This window comes from Thamnophis sirtalis, unplaced genomic scaffold (assembly GCF_051295495.1).
Source record: "Thamnophis sirtalis isolate CommonGarterSnake01/CBP01778 unplaced genomic scaffold, rThaSir2_p1.2 scaffold_5, whole genome shotgun sequence".
Taxonomy (NCBI): domain Eukaryota; kingdom Metazoa; phylum Chordata; class Lepidosauria; order Squamata; family Natricidae; genus Thamnophis; species Thamnophis sirtalis.
Window position 1 is genome coordinate 72,740,182 of NW_028261385.1, and position 23,014 is coordinate 72,763,195.

The window sequence follows — 23,014 nt, forward strand, 5'->3', positions numbered from 1 at the left end:
CAAGCCGGCAAAAGAGGCATGTTGCAGACCCTGTTGATTGAGGAATTTTGGCTGATGCAGTCCAGGAGAAGAGCCTTTTCTGCTGTGGCTCCCACTCTCTGGAACATCATGCTCCCAGAGGTGGGAGGTGAGCCCTTTTGACTTTCCAAAAGGACTTGAAGACATGGCTCTGCCAGCTGGCATGGGGCCCCAATGGGGGAGTGACATCCTGGAGGTGGTTAATGGATTAGGTGTGACCCACATTCTCCCCGTGTGCACTTGTTCTTTTCCTCTGCATCCTGGTCAATTTAATTGTAACCAAAATTTAAATTTCTGATGTCTATTTATTAACTTAGTGATATTTTTATTGAATTCTTGTATTCCTCCTTGACAAGATGAGTGGCTTTAAGTTTTTTTTTTAAGAAACAGAACAAGTTTAGTTGCTTTTTCCCAAACAAGTGCTGGAATTAAGGTGCACTAAATAACACCTTATTCAAGTTTCTGGTAGATGACTTCATGTCAATTATTTTTTCCAGATTTTTGCATACTTCTCTTTTTTTGAAGCTCTAAACAATCCCTTGCAAAGTCCTAAACAATGATTCCATGTGAAATAGAATTTCATGGTTAAATACGTCAGACTGCATCCATTTGGACATAAAACTTGACCAATTAAATGACCAACTAGAAACTCAAAATGAAAGTAAGAGGACTGGGGAAGGATGGTGGTGATGGTGGTTATAATACATTTTTGAAAATCACTCTGTTAAAACCTCTTTATATTTTACATATATTTTGTATATATTTCCATACTATATACAAATGGATGCAGAGGTTATATGCTCTTCAATCTAAAATTCATTTTAAGATTTTAAGAAGGCTGGATTGTTGAGTAACTCACAGGAGTTGTTTCTCTCCCCCTCCCCCCACCATTAACATAGTTATAGGTTGGTGACATCCATCAAGTAAGTACTCTAATGCCATTTGCCACAAGGTAGTTAATTATTTATTATTGGCTAGCTGAAAATAAATTCTAGATATTTAAATGTTTTAATATTTAAATTACATTGCCCATACTAAAACAGATTGAAGTATAATAGTAGCTTTTTGTTCATATTATTTATACACACACACACACACACACACACACACACACACACACGGTAGGTTATATGTTAAAAATATTTCAGGGAAAGGAATAAAAGAGAAAGGAATGTCAGCATTACAAAGAGAAACCAAACACAATCTCCTGTAGCAATCCAATTTCACTTAAGTTTGAACAAAGAGAATGATTGTCCCAAAGATGCTTTTTCCAAAAGGCAACTGGACTTTCTTGGTTTTTGCTTTGAAAACGTTTTGCTTTTCTCATTCAAGAAGTAAAATGTTTTGAAAGAAAAAAAACAAGAAAGTCCAGGTGCCTTTTGGAAAAAGCACTTTTGGGGCACCCATGACCTGGATGATTGAAAATCTCCATTGACAAACAGAAAAATTCCAAAGAGCAATGTGGGACTAACATTTCAAATTTATACAGTACATATTTACTTGCTCCGGCTGATTCTACTATAACAAAATTTCAAAGTAAAAATGCTACATCAACCAAGTATCATTTATTCATTACAGTGGATTACAGCTCCAAACAGATGTGTTTAAACGCTGGAGATATACATCTGAAAAAATAGTTTTCACAAATATTATACAATTTGTAGAAAATATTTTTTTAATACGTACATACAGATTTCACAGAAGCAGCAATGCCAATATGCTCGTATTTAACTGTTCATAGACTCCTTGGTTTGTTTATAATCCTGGCTGTTCTTCTAGCAGGTTAGTTTCATCAAATCTAAGCGTACCTATGAAAATGTTTCAAAAAGTAAAAGTTGGATGATGCATACAAGATGTTTCAGTAGATAGAATTTGCACAATGACAGCTCTATCTGGATGCATGCAATGGCATAATGAAAGCCACATGCCTTCGTTTATTTTCACTGAAATCACCAGATGGCCATAAATCTAACTTGTATCATATCGTGGTGGCCACATCATCACATTCACAATTACGATCACAATGAAAACATTATGAGAAAACTGAAGATTAAGGGGTACCCAACTTTACATCAAACCGAGTGGGGGAAACAAAGTATGAAAATTGGAAAGATGGGGTGGGGTTCCCCCCCCCCGCTATAGTCACTTATAGATGGCAAACGTTTATGCTCTGGGTTTAACGCTAATAAGCAATGTTTCTTCTCCCTAACAAGAGACAGCATTAGATGTTTACTTATGCATTCTAAAATAGAAATCATGTCATAATTCGTAACAATTACTATGAATCAAAGCTCAAGGTTTCTTACCTAAAGAATGGATTCTTTAAATCAAGCACATTTCCTGATTTAAAGCCTGTCTCATCCACTATGGCAACAATCTGGATGTCATAACTCTGCCTGCATCATAAATAGGAAATACAGTTTTAATGTAAGCAATTGGTTATGTAATCTTTATTGAACAATAAGTGGGTTGATACTCTGGTTTTGATCATTTGACCCTGGAATGAAATTACGGTTTTGTGCTGTTTTGTACACATTCTCCAGAACTTTTTTTCATAAAAATGTATTAGCAGTGCTGAATTTGGGAGTGAGGGTTTTCCAATGCAGATACAAAAGAAACATTTGGGTTCTGTCATGGGTTTATGTCACTGCAAAAACAAAGGGATTGAATGTAGGAATTAATGTAGCTGTGAGGGGTCCTTGATGCTCTCTGAACTTGTTTTGTTTTCTTGTAGACGTTTCATTACCCAAGCTAGGTAACGTCATCAGCAAACTCCACTCCTTGCTAGAACTGATGACGTTACCTAGTTTGGGTAATGAAGCATCTGCAAGAAAACAAGCAAGCTCAGAGAGTACCAAGGACGCCTCATTTCAACCCTGAGCTACAAATGTTCTCTTTCATTGGTAATGCATTTGTCTTTGTAATACATATTTCTGAGACTTCAGAAGCAAAGTTTTGAAGAATTAGCTCACGCATCATTAGTGCATAACATTATCAGTAATGTTGTAAATAATGTTAAGATAAAATTGAACTATTACAAATAAGTCCCTTTGGTAGAAGTAGTCCTTGAGTTACAACTATTTATTTAACTACAGTTATGGCAGCTTCAGAAAAGTGTCTTATGACCCATCCTCAAAGTTATGACAGGAAAACAGAATTCTACAGCTGATTCAGAAAGTGTACACACGCCTGTTAAAAAGCCAAGTGTCTGAGATGTAAAAAAAAATATCAGACCAAGATAAATCACTTCAGAATTTTTCCACCTTTCATATAACTTATACCGTAAACTATACCAGTGATAGCGAACCTTTTCGGTACCGAGTGCCCAAACCAGAATGTGTGTGCGTATATATGCCAGAGCACCGGAAACCCGAAGACCAGCTGCCTGGTGCGCATGGGTATGCTGGCCACTGGTCTTTGGGTTTCTGGCACACGCATGCAAGCCGGCCACCTGGTCTTCACACATGCGAGTGCCGTAAACCCGAAGACCAGCTGGCTGGTGTACATGCCCACAGAGAGGGCTCTGCCAGAGGTGGCACACATGCCATAGGTTCACTATCATGGAACTTGACAATTCAATTGAAAAACATGCTAATTTTTCAGAACGAAAAAAAAAATTACAATAACACTGGTTCTTTGGAAGTTGTTACGTTTTCCATGGCAGCCGTTTTGTGAATGGGGAGGTCCTTCAGGCAACCATTGGGCAAGGACACTCATAGATGTCTTCAGATGTGCCCACCAGCCTCCCAAAGGTGGAGATTCTGGACATCCACAACAACTAACCTCTGGGGTACTGTATTAATATATATGCACTGGTTCTTATTTATATCTATTATTTTTTTGGAGGTCCTGCTAGCATTTTTTTTCCTAGCTAATCACATCTGCTGCTGCATCAGATTGCCCAAAATACACCTCTATTGACACCAAAAGTGTTAAAAGTAACAGGAAACAACTAGCAATAGCAAAAGCAATAGCAGTTAGACCTATATACCGCTTCATAGGGTTTTCAGCCCTCTCTAAGCAGTTTACAGAGTTAGCATATCGCCCCCACAGTCTGGGTCCTCATTTCACCCACCTCGGAAGGATGGAAGGCTGAGTCAACCTTGAGCCGGTGAAATTAGAACCGCTGAACTGCAGATAACAGTCAGCTGAACTGGCCTGCAGTACTGCACCCTAACCACTGCGCCACCTCAGCTTTAATGTTATTCCACTAAAAATAATTATTCCACTAGAAATTACATAAGACAGCTGGGACAGAATTAACCTTTTGTACAACCTTGAAAGAAATCTACTTACCGTTTATTTGCTACAAATAAGACTTCCCCTGAAAGTGTCTCCCCTTCTTTGGCAAAGAGAGGAGTTTGAAAAAGGCAGCGCACTTGATACCAATGGGTCAGAGGCTCTGTTGGAGCAGTGGAGAGCCAAACGGTTACCCTTAAAATGAGAAAACAATGGGAGGACATGGAAATTAAGGTTGCTGTAAAGCAATTTTCTGAATGTTCAAAAAAAGAAAAAGATAATAGCACAGTTCCTACATTGCTATTTTGAGAACAGATGGAACTTCCCCCTAACAGAAAGAGTTATAGTTCCTAAAACAAATGCTTTCTTAAGCAGAAGTTTTATGGTCTAAATAAGGTAAAGGTTCCCCTCGCACATATGTGCTAGTCATTCCCGACTCTAGGAGGCAGTGCTCATCTGTTTCAAAGCCGAAGAGCCAGCACTGTCCGAAGATGTCTGTGTGGTCATGTGGCCGGCATGATTGAATGCTGAAGGTGCACGGAAAGCTGTTACCGTCCCACCAAAGGTGGTTCCTTTTTTTTCTACTTGCATTTTTTACATGCTTTTGAACTGCTAGGTTGGTAGAAGCTGGGACAAGTAATGGGAGCTCACTGTGCTAGGGATTTGAATCACCAAATTGCCGTCTTTTATGATCAACAAGCGCAGCATTTCAGCCACTGAGCCACTTTGTCCCCTTACTGGTCTAAATATATGCTTTAAAAATATACTCTAAAACAGCAGCCCCCAACTTTTTGGGCACCGGGGACCAGTTCCATGGAGAAAGGTTTTTCCACGGACTGGAGTGGGCATGGTTTTGCATGCTGCCTATATCCCACTGACATGACACAGCCTGATTGTGGCATGCCATCAACCGATGCTCTTCCATGGACTGGGCTTGGAGCTCTAAAATGACAAAATAGACTTAGAGTCTGGTAACACATTCAAGGCTAACTAGTTTCATTGTGGCATAAGTTTCTGATGATGGGAGCTTTTGCTTTCAAAATCATATGTAGCTATAATGTTGGTCAATCCTGAAGGTACAGTGAGATTCCCAGTCTATTTTATTGCCATGGATTTTGGATTCTTTCCTTTCCTCCCATCTGTCTTGTAAAGTGTTAATTTTTGGATGATATCCTAAATCCACTCAGGATATGATTTGTATTGATTGACCGCATTCTCTAAAACAGCCTCAATTAGTATTCATTTTTGATGTGGCCAACTTAATCAAAGTTAGAAAGAAGGGAAAAATACATACAGTGAGCCAACAAATGCCACATCAAACCAAAATGCCAAGCCGTGAATTAATCCAGATTGCATCATTTGAAATACAAAAGGGATTTCCACTCTGCAGAAGGAAATAAGAAAAGATTAACAACATAATTAGAAAACTGCAATTAAAAATATGAAAGTGTCATGAAGATCAGCATTCTTAAAATCTTTGATTAGAAATTAAATTAAATAGGTTTTCATCCAAGGAATTGTATCAAAAGTAATAGCTTTTCTGGATTAAATATTTACTAAGCATATTTACTAAATTTAGCACTATGCAGTCCTAAAAAAAATGACTGGAGTCCAAAAGAAAATTAATTTACTTCAGTTGAGGCCATCAACACTCACAGACAAAAAAATAATAATTCCTAGGTTCTTGTTACAAGATCAAATTTTGTGTTTCAAGAACACATTTTAGAAGCAACATCAGAATGGAAGGAGTGGCTATAACAATTTTTCTTATCCAATTATCTAAGACCTGTCTAAATTGGATAGCATACAATAAAATGCCAATGCACATGGATTGGGTCATTTTATACTAAAACCATCCACTCTAAATAACTATAATACTATTGTTATTTTAGTAGAGCACTTTTTTCCCCCTTCCATTCAATTGTGTCCAATTCTTGGAGACTGCTTGGACTACTCCCTGCAATTTTCTTGGCAAGGTTTTTCAGCAGAGGCTTGCTATTGCCTCCTTCCTGGGCTTAGAGCAGTGTTTCTCAACTTTGGCAACTTGAAGATGTCCAGACTTCAACTCTCAGAATTCCCCAGCCAGCGAATTCTGGGAGTTGAAGTCCGGACATCTTCAAGTTGCCAAGGTTGAGAAACACTGGTTTAGAGAAAATGATTGGCCTAAGGTCATCCAGCTGGCTTTGTGTCTATGGCAGGATTGGAACTTAGGGTCTCCTGTTTTCTAGCCTGCTGCCTTAACCAGACTGGCTTTCTAGAGCACATTATTCTAGGATAAGAAAGAACTACATATTTTGAGTGTATCCCTACAGTGACTAGCTTTCTAATAAAGTGAAAACTATACCAACAAATAGTGGTTTAAAATGGAACAGGGTGAAATGGGACGATAGACTCTCACCTATGCAAATCTTCCTCTTCAGCTTCTAGAAAACTGACAGTGTATTTCACAGTCCGGGCCATCAAAATTCTAATGTCAAATGTGTCCTGCAAATAAAAATGGAAAAGAAAGAACACATATTATGATCTAGAGTAGGGTTGAAAACTAGGTCTGACAACTTCCATATGAAATCCCAATGTTAAATATAAAAATAAATTTGTTGAAATCTTGTGAAATTAATGTTTTCACATGATTTTTCATTTTAAGATAGAATCTCAAGGTTTTATGAGATATTTGCATTTTCATGTGAGATTTTTACATTCTCTAATGGGACTAGGCAATATCGTAGTGGGTGTGCACGTGTGTAAGAAACAAACTGGCAGAAAACTTAAGAATTCCTTCCTTCAACCCAACATCAACACCAAACCAAGCCAAAATAAATGTTAAGTCTCCTTCAAGTCAAACTAAGTTCCTGTTTTCTTCTTTGGCAAGTCCATTCTGTTTTCTTAGTAGCATGGAAGTGATTTATTACTGCCAATGTCTAAGATTATTTTTTTACAACCCAGTCTAGCCTATAGCTCTGATATTTCCTACAAATCGCTCATCCAGGTAATAACCCATACAGGTAATTATCAAGTATATAAAACTTTGGGACCAGTCAAAGTAATCTTGAGGTGTAAAAGAGGCAAAAACTATTTATTATTATATAATAGAAATTGGCACATTGTAGAGAAACAAATAGCAGCTCCAGAGCTCTAGGCAGTCCTACATAATTCCACTTGATCTCCCCCTCCCTTGTTTTGGGGACAAAAAAATAGTGAATATAAAGAATATACATTTTCATAAATTAACCTGTTATGCCTCTTACTTAAAAATCATTTTCATAAACATGTTCTACATAAACTCTTCTTGTCCAAATAAAATCCCCTGAATTCATTTCAACAATAAATTATAGATTTTTCATTATTTTGGATCAGATTATCATAAATTACAGCTCTTAAAACATTAGCAATATTTGTCACTGATGAATATTTTCAAGCAATCAAATAACACATATACTCCCACTACTGTCTGGGCCTGTGACAAAAAAAATTAACGAAGAGTCACAGGAGATTTAACAATATGGTTAAAAGGTTTTGGAGTTATTTTGTTTATAATGTAATTTCCAGGTTCTTTTCTCTTTTTTTGTAAAAAATGTGCATGTTACATATTGATCCTTTAGTGTTGCTTTATATATATTCATCAGTTTAGCATAAGTAAGTGAATCAATTTAAAAATGAGTACTTCTGATGCCATTTCTATGCATTTAAAAAAAAATTGGCTATGCTCTGTTTCAAGACATATTTATACATCCAGAAATGGATGCTAAGTATCAGCCTTTTCCTTTATTTTCTGTGAGTACATTATCACCATAAATTATTTCACCAAGGGAGAGAGAGAGAAAAAAAATATTTTTTCTCTTGTTGCAACTGGAAAATCTGTTTGGAATACACTGATTTCAACTAGAAAAATAGCAATGACGTGAACTAAGCAACTATTCCTGGGATACTGTTTCTTTTCTTATCTTGGATATTTTGGGTTGGAACTACGGACGGTCCCTGGGTTACGACAGTAATTGGGTCCGGAATTTCCATCGTTAAGCAATACGGTTGTAGAACAGGACATCATGCGACTGCATCACTTAGGAGTTAATCCTGGAACTCCCTGCCATCCTTAAGCAAGTATTGTGAGCCATTAAGCAAGGATCTCCCTTCAAATTCCTGCAAGCTTCCAATTGGCAAAGTGAAAGGCAAGGCTGGAAGAAAGTCTTAAGTCCTAGTTGGCTTGCAAGACGGCCAGTGGGTAGGTAGGTCAGGTCGGAGAAGGTGCATATTGGTTGGGTTGGGGGATGGCCAGGTTGGGTGTTCCAGGTATGCTCGTGCATTATGATGTATGAGGCCCCTAAGCTCTTGTACTCCTTAGCCAGATTCCTCAGGAAAAGATTGCAGGAATATGAGCAACTTACCAAAACGATTTGCAAACTTCCCTGCCAGTTTCCACATTGACTTTGCTTGTGGGAAGCTGGCAGGAAGGATCGCAAATGGTGATCACATGAAACGGAATCTTGCAACTGTCATGAGTGCAAATCACCCATGACCATCTGGGCCCTGTGATGGGCGGAACTTTGACTTAAGAGGACCGATCATAAGTACAGGTAGTCCTTGACTTACGACCGCAACTGAGCCCAAAATTTTTGTTGCTGAGTGAGACGTTTGTTAACTGAGTTTTGCCCCCATTTTACGATTTTTCTTGCCATGGTTGCTAACTGAATCACTGCAGTTCTTAAGTTAGTAACATGGTTGTTAAGTGAATTTGGCTTCCCCGTTGACTTTGCTTTTCAGAAGGTTGAAAAAGGAGATGATGTAACTCCGGGTCACTGCAACCATCATAAATATGAGCCAATTATCAAGGGCCTGAATGTAAATCATGTGGCCATGAGGGTGCTGCAATGGTCATAACTGTGAAAAGTGGTCATATGTCATTTTTTTTTAAAGTTCCGCTGTAACTTTGAATGGTCACTAAATGGACTGTTGTAAGTCGGGGACTACCTGTACCACCGTTCAGCATCCTTGTGACTTCAAACGGTGGTTGACCAAGTATTCGTTAATTGAGGACTACTTCTATACAAAAAAGGGAAAAACCTACGAAGAGTTAAGGATAGAAGGTAAGAGGTTTATTTTAATTGTAACAAAGGTCTCAGACAGGACATTATAGGCTAACTTTAATAAGCTGTAAAAGAGCAAAATGTGGCTTGAGAAGAACCTTTGCTAAGATGAGGCAATCAATTGGTGAGAACCTTGAAAAAACTGAGCCTTTTTGAAGGACGTATTCTGGGAAATCTCGAAAGCTCCCAGATGGGGAAAAAATGGCTGGCTTCGGAATATAATGCAAAAAAAAAGACAAAGCATTAAAAAAAAGAAAAAGAAAAATAGCAATTAACTTACTACAATGGGCTGTCTGAAGTACTCATCTACAGCTGCATTACGGAGACTGGATAGATTTACCCCATAAAAACATTGCTGATACCTGGAAGGAAGAATGTATTTGTTTTGCTTTTTAAATTAAAATCAGAGAAAGAAGTCTTACGGATCTCGTATAATGGCGTCAGATCTATGCATATTATTAAAAAATAAGCATACAAACACTCTCTCTCTCTCTCTCTCTCTCTCTCTCTCTCTCTCTCTCTCTCTCTCTCTCTCTCTCTCTCTCTCTCTCTCTCTCTCTCTCTCTCTCTTTCTCTCTCAACATGAAGACTGCCCAAAGCACTTTTTAATTGTATATTCTGACTCAGTGTGTTTGTTTATTGCTAACTGCTTAATGGAGTAATTAACTCTGTAGAAAAAAAAAGTCCAGAGCCTTAAGCAATTTGGTTAAATTTTGAAAGAATTAATGGTCACCATTCAGCTACAACATTAATTGTGGTACTTATGTGCTACAGCTCTCCCTAAACCTTGGGCCGATAGGCAGAAGCTGGCTTTTACAATCACATCATGCATGGAATCTGGATTTCACAGGTGTTTTTTTCCCCCCTCCAGAGGAAAATAATATTTTTAAAGGCAAAACAGACGAAGGTCTCTAAGTAAGAAATGACTTAACATGAAAACTCTGGCCCTTGGAATGGATTTTAAGCACCAATTGAGGAAGAACTACGGTACAACTAGGCAAGAGAAGAGTACAGGCTTGAACCAAATGAAAATGCTCCTATATTAGGACCATATATATGAATGAAGATGAGAAGGAATGGCCAAAAGAAATTATAGCAGACTCAGTCAATCAAAGACAGCAAGCACCTGGACATAATGGAAATGTTCAATTTTTGAACCAAGGTTGTGCTCCATGGGGATCTCAATAGCATTGACGCCGAATATTTGGCTTGCACAAAGAATTGCTTCACAGAACTCTTAATCCTGGTCTAAGGGCAAAATAATAATTATAGATTTGTGGCTGATGCCATCCTGAATTTTGCTATCCATTAGAAGGGTGATGATAACATTTTGCAAATTGATTATTTTCCCAACTAGAACTCTATACTGGGTAATTAAACAGCAGCACATTGATCTGTAATTAGATATCTATAATACAATATTCTACTATCTCAAGACGTTTAAGTTAGTTAACAAAAGAATGAATATGTCTCTTAATTCAACTTATAGACAAGGTATATGATGAGCAAGAGCAAGGAAAATTTTTTATTTGTGGCCATGCTATTCACTTTGGACATTCTTTTCAGAACAAAAATGGAGATTAAATCGCTAGCCAGAGCCATGGTTTTGTACCTTAAATAAAGATAAAACTACAAAAGCTAGCAGATATCCTTTTTGACAAATGGTACATTTAATAAGTAAGAAATATATGAATCTGAACAGCTGTGCCGTTATTTAGCCAGAATTCAAAGGAACCTGGATCCAGGTGGTGTACATGGAGGATATGGCAATGTGATAATGGCATATTAATTCAAAAAGCTGTTTCCAAGTTGCTTGTCTGCAGGAGATGATGAAAATAATGAACCAACACATCTGCAGGATAATCAAGCTAGGCAAGGGTGAATTAAAAACTCCTTCAACCATGTCTCAGCATATTTATGTTGTCAATTTGAGGACCTACCTCTTCTTTTTCAAATTTTTGCTTCACCGAGTTCGGTTTCTTTACTGATACGTCATATCAATTGGGATTTTATTGATCTTGAATGATACTTCATATCAACATATGTATGTCATTCTCACATGCAGAATTTTATTACCACATAAAGCACTGCTACAAGTACTGATGTTCATGCAGAAGTGGTTTCCAGAGTTGAGTGCAGCAAAATCCAATATTCAGAAGTTCCAAAACCTCATCAAGTCAACATCACATACTCAACAATTTTAGAAAGCAACAAGCAGCAGAAAACCATTTTCATTGGAAAATGACATGCTATTACGAGAGAAAGAAGTACGCATTCATTCAAACAAACAAGACCCCAAGGAATGTCTGCTAAAAGCACACTTCTCAACACAATGAGAATTACTGCTATACAAATAATTTTGAACCACACGCTTAACATTGCAGAGTTAAATGGAAAGTAATTTAAGGGGAGTTAGTTCTATAAGAAATCATGTTTATGATAAAAATAAAGATCAACTTTGCACTGCAGAGTCAGAGTAACCATAAAGTCAGATAACATAGTAAGCAGAGCACATAAGATGTGCAAGTTTTCTCCAACACAAAAATTACAAAACAGCCTATAGAACTAGTTAATGTTTTCTACCTTAAAAAATAGAAAGGCCACAACATATTTACTATTAAAAGAGAATTATATAGTTCTACATTTACAGTTCTCTTTCTACTTATAGAACTAAAAATAAAGTGATTAAAACATTCCAAAATAATATTTTGAGCCAATTTTGAAGGATAAGACGATAATATTAAAGTTAAGCTTTTATATTTATATATTTCTGCCAGTGACCTTAGAGGGATCCTATTAGAGAAAGTTAAAATCTTCAAATTGAATTTGTGGTGATAGATGTGTTTATACCACTTTCTTGCCAAAATATGGGAAGAGTTTGACATTACTTTTTTCCAGAATGTATTCTGAAATTCCCAATCCATCCTAAAATTCTGGCTTCGCCACTCGATCTCACATGTAAGTGTTAATCAGAGACAACCATTGTTTAGCTTTCTAGATTAGCCAAAATATTTGTAAAAGAAATGTTTCACTGTCTGTACAATACAACTTGTACAGAGTAAAGAACTGCTACCATTGAAAAATACAGTGGAAGATATATTGCTCCCCACTAATCTTCAGATATTCCAAAAGATATTCTAAATCAGGAGTGTCAAAGTTACGGCATCATGGTGTCACATGATGTATCAGGGCTTGATCCCTTTCAATAAGCCAGGTGTGGGCGTCGCCAGAATGTGACACATCCGGCCCATGGGCTGTTTGACAGCGCTGTTCTAGATGATCAGGCTTCCATCCTTCCCAAACATTTTAAAATGTTACTGAAGATTAATTCAGGCTGTTTCCAGATCTAATAAGGCATAATGATACTATGAGTATGATCATCTCCCTCTATTTCCAAATACTATATAGAAATCCAAGAATTGACAACCAATTTCAGATTTCTGACTAATAACTGAGTATAGTGAGAACAGATGGTTACTGAAAATACAAGGGAATGTTGCAATACACTCAAATTTTTGAAGCTGTGTTTGCTGAAATAGCATTTCTCCCTTCAAGGTTAAAAAGGGGGTGGGGGTTGTGGCATATAGGCATATTGTAATCACAGTCCGCAGTGGTGGTGCCATACAGTTAGTTAAGGGTGTGGTTGTTCTACATCAAGATGGTAAGAGAGAAGTGCCTATATACTTTCCCCAAGTACATATCTCCATTCCATAATCCTGTTCTTAATTTTCCATTTTGTCACTAAACCTATGTATCTCAAACTGTACAATACTCTCTAAAAGGATTTCTGCTTGGCAAGCTCATTACTGTATTTTTACAATTCCAGATAATTACCATTTTTATTTTTCTCCATAGAGTGTAGCCATGAGACCACTACCTATTTATTATTTTGCAATTTTTAGTTTAGTTTTTTACATTTATATTTAACTATTTAATTATATTTGTAAGAGCTTACATCTGAAGGCTTGTACATTGTAAGTACAATGTAATGAACGGGCACGTGTGTCTGTGTGTGCATACACAAATAAATTAAACTGCATATACTTATCTGTGTACATCTGTGATAAATTTAAATTTATGTTTGCAAATGGAAGTGCATAATTATTATAAGTACATTTGTGGAAGCAGTAGGAGAGAGACAACTTAAAAGGAAGTGCAAAGAGAAGATGCTATAAATAATTTTCTCTACACATCATGAATTATCATGGGGTCCTTAATTACATCTTTTTAATGAGCTGTTAAATGACTCCTAAAGTAAACAAGTGCCTAACAAAATCCATCTTAAAATGCACTGCAGACATCTGTCTGTGTATTAATAAAAAGAACACCGAATAATTAAGGAGAATTTAGAAAGTCTGGTTGAGATTCCCAGTTTGGAATAAATTATCTTGCAGGTGTTTCAGTACTTCTCTTTCTATAAATATTGTGCGTAATTGCATATGATTGGCTTTGTATGCAGCCATTCATTTCCATTACAACAGTAAGAAAAAGCAGAACAGAGAAAACATATCTTGTGTTCATTTTGTTCTATTGTAAAAGGGATATGTCATCTTAAAACTCAGGCAACATCCACCCCGCAAGACTAGTTACATAGCAATGACACACAATCACATGGAAACTAATGATAATTCACAGGAGTGGTAGTGGAGAGGGGAATATTTGCTTTTCAATGAAGGAAAGCAAGAAAAACAAAAGAAAGGTCTATATTGCAGAGTAGGCTCACACAAATGCATTGATACATCAGCCTATCTTGACCTTGTAAATGGCAAGAAGAACATCATGGGGGAATGTGCAAAATGCCATACTCCATTCCCTTAGCTGGAATCCATGATAACATTTCATGATCAGGGGTGGGCTGCTGGAACTTCACATGGGTTCGGGGGAACCTCTAGCTAAGATTCTGTGCAGTTTGGAGAACTCTCAAATCCCACTCCTGGCTGGCCCCGCCCACCCCACCCCTCTCAGGAGTCTCCACGTGGCCTGTTTTGGTTGCAGGTAAGTGCAGGGCGCGCAAGGAGGCTCAGGGAGGGTGAAAAACGGGCTCACTGGAAGTTCGGGAGAGCCGGAAACGGGTCCGTTTCCAGTCTCCAGAGGTCCTCTGGAGCCTGGGGAGGCTGTTTCCACCCTCCAGGGGGCTCGAGAAAAGCCTCCAGAGATTGGGGAGGCCAAAAATGCCCCCCCTATGGTACAGGAGGCTGACTAAGCCACACCCACCATGGCCATGCCCACCCAGCAACCAGGCAGAGAACCCCTCGCTAAAATTTTTGAAACCTACCTCTGTTCAGAATGATCAGCTATGTGGACTCTGTTGGCTGACTGTTCTTCAAGTACATGGTCCTAAGCTTACTATGTTCAGATGGCCCACATGGTAACTGCATATACTGCCTAAGCAGTTCTTACATTCTAGAACTGTTTTTATGAAGTACAGAGGGTCATCTCAACCACGAACAATTTTTTGGGGGTAAACCCTCTTTGAACAATATCTCATAAAAGGGCATGAGGGCAGAAGATCTCAATTAGTTACTGGCATTTTGGGCAAAGCCATTCTAGGTGAACAGCACTGATCAATGACTTGAGTTAGTCACCCAGGTGGCTTTCATGACTAATGAAGACTTAGAGCTCACAGCCTCCTGGTTTCTAGATCAGCATCTTCTCCATTATATTAAACGGGTACACTTATAAAACTTACAGGGTTCTGGATTTTATAACTTATGACACATTCTTTCCAGATGTCATGCTCTGCATTCTCTTGTGGCGATCTATAATACATGGCATTCTTGGTGCTCTCTGAGCTGGTTGCTTGCTTGCAGATGTAAACTGTAAACTGTATCACAATATTCTGAAACATGCAAAACTGTATGAAATGAATGAGTTATTCTCAATAGAGTTCCGAACAAAATAAATCTTTCTAGATTATAGGAACTACAAATACCCGTTGACAAATGTTTTCCTCAAACGCAGAAGCATGTAAGTTATTGTCTCCAGAAAAAAGAATGTTATTTACAAAAGCAACTTATATAATGATTAAAATGGGAAAGGAGTTGACAGAAACAAATGGGAGAGAAAATAGACACAAGCAATCAAGCAGACAAGTGGGTGAACAGCCTAATAAATAGCTACTTAATCAGATGGACAGAAATCTGAGGAGAAACACTTTAAATCAGAAGTACTCCATCTTAATTAACTCATTATAATTGAGGGTGGAAAATTCCTCTGAGAGTTTCCAATATTCTCTATTTAGTCCAACCTAGATACCCTATGAAATATAAAAGGGTCTGGTAACAAGTAGCAACTAACAAATGTTATTAAAAGACATAAGCTTTTGTTAATTACACCTCAATTCATCACATGCAGTGTCTTTCAAACTTGGCAACTTTAAGATGTGTGGACTTCAACTCTGTCCATACTGGTGGACGAATTCGGTGAGTTCAACTCTACACCTTTCAAATTTGCCAAGGCTGAAAAACAATGCGTTAAACCGGAGTTCCCTGATGCTTTGCAGACCAGGGAGGGGGAGGGGATGGTTCGTGCAAGCGGCTGGCAAGTGGGTGTGCATAGCTCCATATGCGCGAGCAGCATGCATGGATGCCTAACGCTCACACAAATGGATTGTGCACATGCCGCTCACACAAGTGAGGATCCCATGCGCATGTGCACTTGCTAGCCCTTTCCACTGTCCAGTTGCAAACCCCTCACGGCCCACAGGGTGGGTGAAACTGATACAGGATTTAAATTAGAATAAAGGGAAGGGGCAGATGCAAAGGTAGGGGGAGATGGGGATTATGCTAGTCCAATAATATGTGAAAAGATCATCAATTATCTAATACACCTTCTTCCTTCTAATAATCCTAATGCATTAAAACCCTTTGTGTCTTAAAAAAATCTGTGTAACTTTTTGCTATTTGTTTGTTTGTTTGTTTATTAATTTATTTATTTAAGCACTTTATATAGTTTTTTATCTCACAATATCTTTGACCTAGCTTAAAGGAGAGAAAAACTCAGAGTTATAGTCCAGGTCTCAGTTCTGCCAAACAGTGGCTGATTCCCCCCCTCAAAAATAAATGGTTTAAGAAATCACTGGAATCAGTGCTGAAATCTAATTTTTTTGTCACCAATTCTGTGGGCATGGCTTGGTGGTGGTGGTGGGGTTCATGTGACTGGATGGGTGTGGCCAACTTCCCCCCCCCCTTTTTTAAAAGCATTTTTTTCCTGCCTATTTGCCTGAACCGGGGAAAAGGTTCCAACGATTGCGCGGATCAGCTGTGAGCCATGTGATTGTCAGAAACTCCCCCCCCCTACACTTTTTAAAGCATTTTTTTTCCTGCCGGTTCAAATCACAGCTGAGTCATGCGATCCTCAGAATTTTTTTTTTACTACCAGTTTACAGAACCAGGGACAATCGTCCCTACTGGTTTGGCCAAACTGGAAGGATTTCACCCCTGACTGGAATCAATAAAGGAGAATAAAGGAGAATATTTGTAGCTGAGGATTGAAATCAAGGAACCCTTCATTTCCCTAATGTTCTCTGAACATTTTGTTTTCTTGCAATAAATGCCACCTTTATTTCATGTTCAAAACAGAACAGTTTCCCTAGTCTCTGCACATTGTTACATTCAAGCAGTGCCCTCCTTCGTTCACACTTTCATTTTTATGCCATATGCTCTTATTGGTGATTTCCCAAACTTGGGATGATAGCTACCAATTGAAGCCGCGTCATCCTCAAGGCACTGGATCCTCAATGTAATCCAAACATATTCATTTCTTTATTGTGGTGTCTCCAAATGGAATCAGTCTAAATTATTTTAGCCAAAACATAGAACCAGATGAGGCATAGAACTGCAGCTAAAGTACAGGTAGTCCTCGACTTACGACCACAACTGAGCCCAGAATTTATGTTGCTAATGAGAAATTTGTAAAGTGAGTTTTGCCTCATTTTACCACTTTTCTTGCCACATTTGTTGAGTGAATCACTGCAGTTGTCAATCACACAGTTGTTAACTGAATCTGGTCCCCCCACTGACTTTTCTTGCCAGAAGTTCACAAAAGCTGATCATGTGACCCTGGGACACTGCAACGGTCATAAATATGAACCAGTTGTCAAGCATCCAAATGTAAATCATATATTATGGGGATGCTGCAATGGTCATAAGTGTGAAAAATGGTCATAGGTCCCTTTTTTCAGTGCCGCTGTAACTTTGAATGGTCACTAAATGAACAGTTGTAAGTCGAGGACTACCTTTATTCCTCATTTTGTAACAAGGTGATGAGAACTTGTTCCATGGGATGAAACCCTAAGACACACTGAATTCAACTTAAATGTGATATGACCATGATGGCAAACTCATGGCACGCATGCCAGAGGTGGCCCGCAGAGCTCTCTTCATGGGCACGCACACCGTCACCAGCTGCTCTTCTGGTGCATGCGTGCCAACCAGCTGATCTTCGCACGTGCTGGAGCCCGGAAACCCAAAGACCAGCTGGCCATTGTGCATGCAGGTGCCGGCCACCTGGTCTTTGGGCTTCCCGTGCTCCGGGGCATGTGAAGACCAGCTGGCCGGCATGCATGCGCACCCCAGAAATCAGAAAACCAAGTGTCCGACATATGCACTGGTCTTCCCAGTTTCCCAGTTTCTGGGGCTCCTGCATGCACACACGCATTCCAGTTTGGGCACTCGGGGTCGAAGAGGTTCGCCATTACTGTGATATGATATCAGAAGTGAAATAATTATAGGACACAGGTGCTCTCTCTCTCCTATTGTCTAGTTCCATTCTTAGATTTTGCTATGTTCATCATCATTTGATATCATCACAATGATATCATATATCATTTCCTACTTTAAGGAAAATTCTTCATCATCAAGCAGCAAAGTAGTATTTTGGGAAAAGGCAATGGACAACATTCATTCAGCTTCTAACATGAACCTAGCTAAAGCCCTGTAATGAGAAGATTCAATCTTCAAATCCAACTTCACTATTAGAGTTCATTTCCAAAGCATGTGATTAGAGTATAAATTATCTTACTTGTTCCTGATTTATGGCTACCACAAAATTATTTTTTCAGCAGCATTATTACCATGGCCTGTTCTCATTTTTCCTGATACTTTTTATTCCTTTGATTTTTGTACTGTGACTCAATCAACAGAGTATTATGCTTGACTTAACACTGCCACTAAATGTTTTTCTTATTATCGTCTAGTTCTTTGCTTTGACTACCAAATTATGTTATTATTAGCAGTTTGTTTGCAAGCAATATTCTCATAACATACAATCGCTGCTTTCCTAAGAATTTATCGCCTGTAACTAAGAAGGCATCAAATGGAGAATAGCAGTGTGACCCAGGCATCAAATTACTAAGTCATTGCATGGTATTGTAATTTTGGTACAAATAATATGATTAAAACTTCTCCCGGCCTCTAAAACAAATGTGTAAGGATATATAAATAAATACAACAATAGCCATAAGAATCAACTCTAAGTGCTACAATTGCAGACCAACAAAATAAGTATTTTGCAGTTACTTTAGACATCTATAATTCGCCACTGCTTTACGGTTCCAAGCAGCTGTTTCATTTGAAAATTCCTATTTAATTGCCAAGCAAAACACCTTTTTGTGTGAAAAAAGTGAAACAATTATTACCAAAAATTGGCTCTGGAGTAGTGTTCCATGTAGAGTTGTTCATCGGAAAAAGGAGCCAAATGAATGTCACTAAATGTTGGAAACATCATTCCTGGTGAACAAAAGATAATATACAGTAGCAAAGTTCAAATCTTCTATGTAGTCCTTAAAAATTTAGTGGAAATATCCAAGAGGCATTATTTATCCATCCCATATTTTTGGGGGTAAATTAACAATAGATATTAAATTTAATTCTTGGTCATATTTTAGTAAATCTATTGACAAGAGAATACTTAATATGATAATGCTAATTTACTGTCACAAACTGATAAATAATCCATATTTTAACATATTAACACTTAGACACTTAAATAAAATCCTTAAATTAAAAGCAAGCAAGCATGTATTCCAATTCATCCACCACTATTGGAAAAATGGGATTATATTTCTTAAACTGAAGATTCAAAATATAACTTATAATAAATAATAAGTAATAATAAATATTACTAATCTACCGGCAACTTTTTCAGGAATTTATTGTAGTTAATGTTAGAGATTGTCAGTATTAAAAATAGAATATTAAGGACTATCAAATGCCCACAAAGCATTTTACAAACCTTATGCCAATTCAATGCAATGTACCACTGAATTATGACATTACAGATTTATACTGCCTATTAGTCATCCTTCACTTAAATAAAAGCTTAACTCAATATTTGGGAATGACCAGATGAAAGCATTTTAATTGGTAAATTGTTTAATAGCTTAACAATATAGAGAACTAGCACATAGAAGAGAGATAGGACATTTAAAAGAAAACATACATCTTTTAAATTAATGACTATTAGCTAGGAAAATAATTGATTCATTTTTGTAGCTTGATGAGAAAAGTAGTTAATGTTACTTTCAAAAAGGTATTGATTATACACTAAAATTCTAAAGTTCTTTAGTCTAAAGAAAATCACTGAACTCAGTTTAATTCAGAATAAGTTGTTTCATTTTAGTAATATTACAATATAAAGGCAACTCTTAAGATTAAATAATATAGAGAGAAATATATCCTTATTGTCCCTCTTTATTTTACAAATGAAGAAAAAATATCATTAGCACATTGCTATTGAAATAGGATTTAAATTTTAGGAATTTAAAGAACCACAGAAAGGACACATTTAAATGGAACAATTGGGCCAATCCAAAAATTCACCTTAAAACATAGATTAAAAGTTGTTGGTTAGAAAAGGCTTGATGAGTGATAAATGTTAAAAGATAACACATAAATATCAATAGTACTTATGAGAATGTGTATTTGTGAATGTATATGAGAAAAAAAATAAAACTTTAAAAAAGGCTTGACAAAAAGCAGAAAACCATCCTAAATAGCTTGATTTTCTACACTGTACTCAACCCCTCTATTCATCATGCATAATTACACTAAATAAGTAATTAATAAAATAAAACAAATCCACATATTCTCTAAAGTGATGCTTCATTGATAAAGCTTGCATATATTACACAAGGTTTTTTTTTTTAATCCTCTACTTCCTATTGATCCATATTTTGGTGTTACCAAGGCAGAAAGACATTGGTAGATCTCCTTGTTGACTTGTGTTAAGATTTTAACCTAGTCTGGGAACAACGAATCTTGGGATCTGGACTTAAAACTGAGGACAAGGTTGCTGGGTAAGAAAGAATCATTTCATCTATTGGTTGCATCAAGATAACTTGTGGGGGAAAAAGCAATATATGTAATACCATGTGCCGAAAGGAAGCAAGCCATCTCTCTTACTAGTGGCTATATTTCATAAATATAGGCTTCTGTTCTGCCTCTGAAATTCAGGCCTCAGAACCTGCAAATGTATAGACTCACCATTGGACTTCAGCCATTTTTTGGAGTGAAGGTAACTTTCCAGCATCCTTTCATTGAATAGCATGTAACCCATCGGCTCAGAAACTATAACATCTACACTTTCAGGTAGGGTGATTTCCTCAATTTTTCCTGAGAGAACACTGATCTTATCAGCCACATTGTTACTCTGGACTAAAATCTGTAAAGTAATGAAGTAGTAGAAATAAATATATGTATTAGCTGTGTTGATTCAGAGATAAGTTAATGAAATATCAATTTGATGGATTAGTGGAACTCTACCCAGCTGTCTTCACTTATCTTTTTTATGGAATTTGTTTTTCCAAAAAGTGATATAACTAATACATCATGTTTTTGCATTCCGTACTGTATGCTCAGTTTGTTAAGTAAGTCGGAATCAAAGTTAAATTAATTAAGAGATTTATTATCAAATTTATGTAGCTAACCATATCATTGACATGACTCTGGGCAGTGTACAATAAAATGAATAATTAAAATACATCTTTAATAACCAGTAAAACAATTAATATAAAATATAACTAACACAGAAGATGGCACCAGAATCTCATGTACAATATAACAATTCCCTAGAAATAAGTTTTCACTGAATGAAAGATATAATCACTGAAGTTTTATTTTTACTTATGTTAATTAACCTTCATGTTCCATTTTTTTAGTAAATCTGCAGAAGGCCAGTATGATTCAGTTACAAATCATGAATTTCTTCCCTTTACCTAATCACAGTAGTTGGAGGAAAGCGAAGCTACTGTATTAATCCAAAGAGTTCTTGCCTTCTGTTGCTACAGTATAAATTTATGGAAATATTTGATCTCTTTCCTAATTAGTTCTCAGAAGCTGTATTATGTATTGAAACCATTATACTGCCAAATTTTTATATTGAAAGCATTTCTTGCAACATGTTAATGAAAGATTTGTCCACGAATATGGCAGAGTTAGGATTAAAAATGAAAAGACAGTTTATTGAATAGATCCTAATAAAATTATCTGCATATTTTGTTAATTGTAATTCTACAGGGTTGAAGTAAATAGTAGTAGTTTATCCAAACCTTTACAACCATAGCTCTTAGCTTCTCAGAAATGCTGTACATTAATCCAACAATTAAGTAATACAAAGTTGCTGTGATAATGTGCTTATGAATGTGCATGAAATGAATCATCCCTGCAAGAAGACTACTATATAATTTCTAAAGATGATTTAATTATACTCTGTGCAATATTGTCATACAGATATTAGCAACAGTAAATACCAAGGACTTGTGATGTTACCAATTCCTCTTTTCTGTTTCAGTTTTTCAGATCTTTTCAAAATATAGCCATTATCAGTATATTCCAAAATGTTTTCTATAATTTGAGGCAAAGTCTAAATTACTATTTTGGATTAAGGTGGGTTACAGAGCGTGATTATTAAAATTCCATTAAAAGGAATGAAACAGACCAAAAATTGAGTAGAACAGATGAATCTGTTATCTCACTAATATAGTGAATGGTTATTCAAGTTATCTTCTTGCAGTGATATTAAATTACTGTACCCATATTTGTTTTAATTTCTGGAAGAGAAAGGGAAAAGATTGTGTTTGGCAAGCTGCGAACTTCATGTAGCACTTGTGGGCATCCGGTGCTTCTGTTGTTTGGCTTGCTGTGTATCCTTAGTAAGTTGTACTATCCTGATGATTTCTCACCGTCCATTAAGCAACAGTCTGGCTGGTTTTTAAGATCATGCTGCGGAAAGACATCAGGACAATTCCCAAACAGGACTGAACTTCTAATGCTTTTTCAAGTAACAGTGGTGGGTATTATGAGGACATTTAAATAGAGAAAACCCTTCTATTTCTAAGATGGCAAAGTGTGAATAAGTCCTAAAATGTTCCGATTATGGGTATCTTTCAGCATTACTTTTCACTTCTCAGACCAAGACTACAGCAACATCATTTAGAACTAAATTTCTTGTCTTAAATTCTAACCACATTTCTGGTTTTGCAAGTGAAGACAAGAACATTGGGATGAATGATTTAAAAGCATGCATGTCCATAAAATTCATTAAAGATTACAAGATTGCTTTGAATTGAGACACACACACACACCTGTTCAACCCAGGTGAAACATGCCTTAAAAAAATTGTACTATTCTTTACATCTACTGAGGTCATCCTCAAAAGGCTTTTTTAAGCATCCATAT

At 36.9% G+C, this 23,014-nt stretch overlaps 1 protein-coding gene across 1 annotated transcript in view; it reads right to left on the bottom strand.

Moving 5' to 3' along the window:
• Positions 1-923: 923 nt before the first annotated feature.
• LOC106547356 (histone-arginine methyltransferase CARM1) overlaps positions 924-23,014 on the bottom strand; it is a 54,028-nt gene continuing 31,937 nt past the window's right edge. The window contains exons 6-13 of the mRNA XM_087716027.1: positions 20,822-20,999; positions 18,976-19,066; positions 9,619-9,700; positions 6,656-6,741; positions 5,552-5,641; positions 4,315-4,452; positions 2,325-2,414; positions 924-1,826 (exon numbers count right to left, since the gene is read on the bottom strand). Coding sequence (XP_087572153.1) covers positions 1,817-1,826; positions 2,325-2,414; positions 4,315-4,452; positions 5,552-5,641; positions 6,656-6,741; positions 9,619-9,700; positions 18,976-19,066; positions 20,822-20,999 — 765 coding nt within the window. The 3' untranslated portion in view covers positions 924-1,816. The remainder of the gene's footprint in view (positions 1,827-2,324; positions 2,415-4,314; positions 4,453-5,551; positions 5,642-6,655; positions 6,742-9,618; positions 9,701-18,975; positions 19,067-20,821; positions 21,000-23,014) is intronic.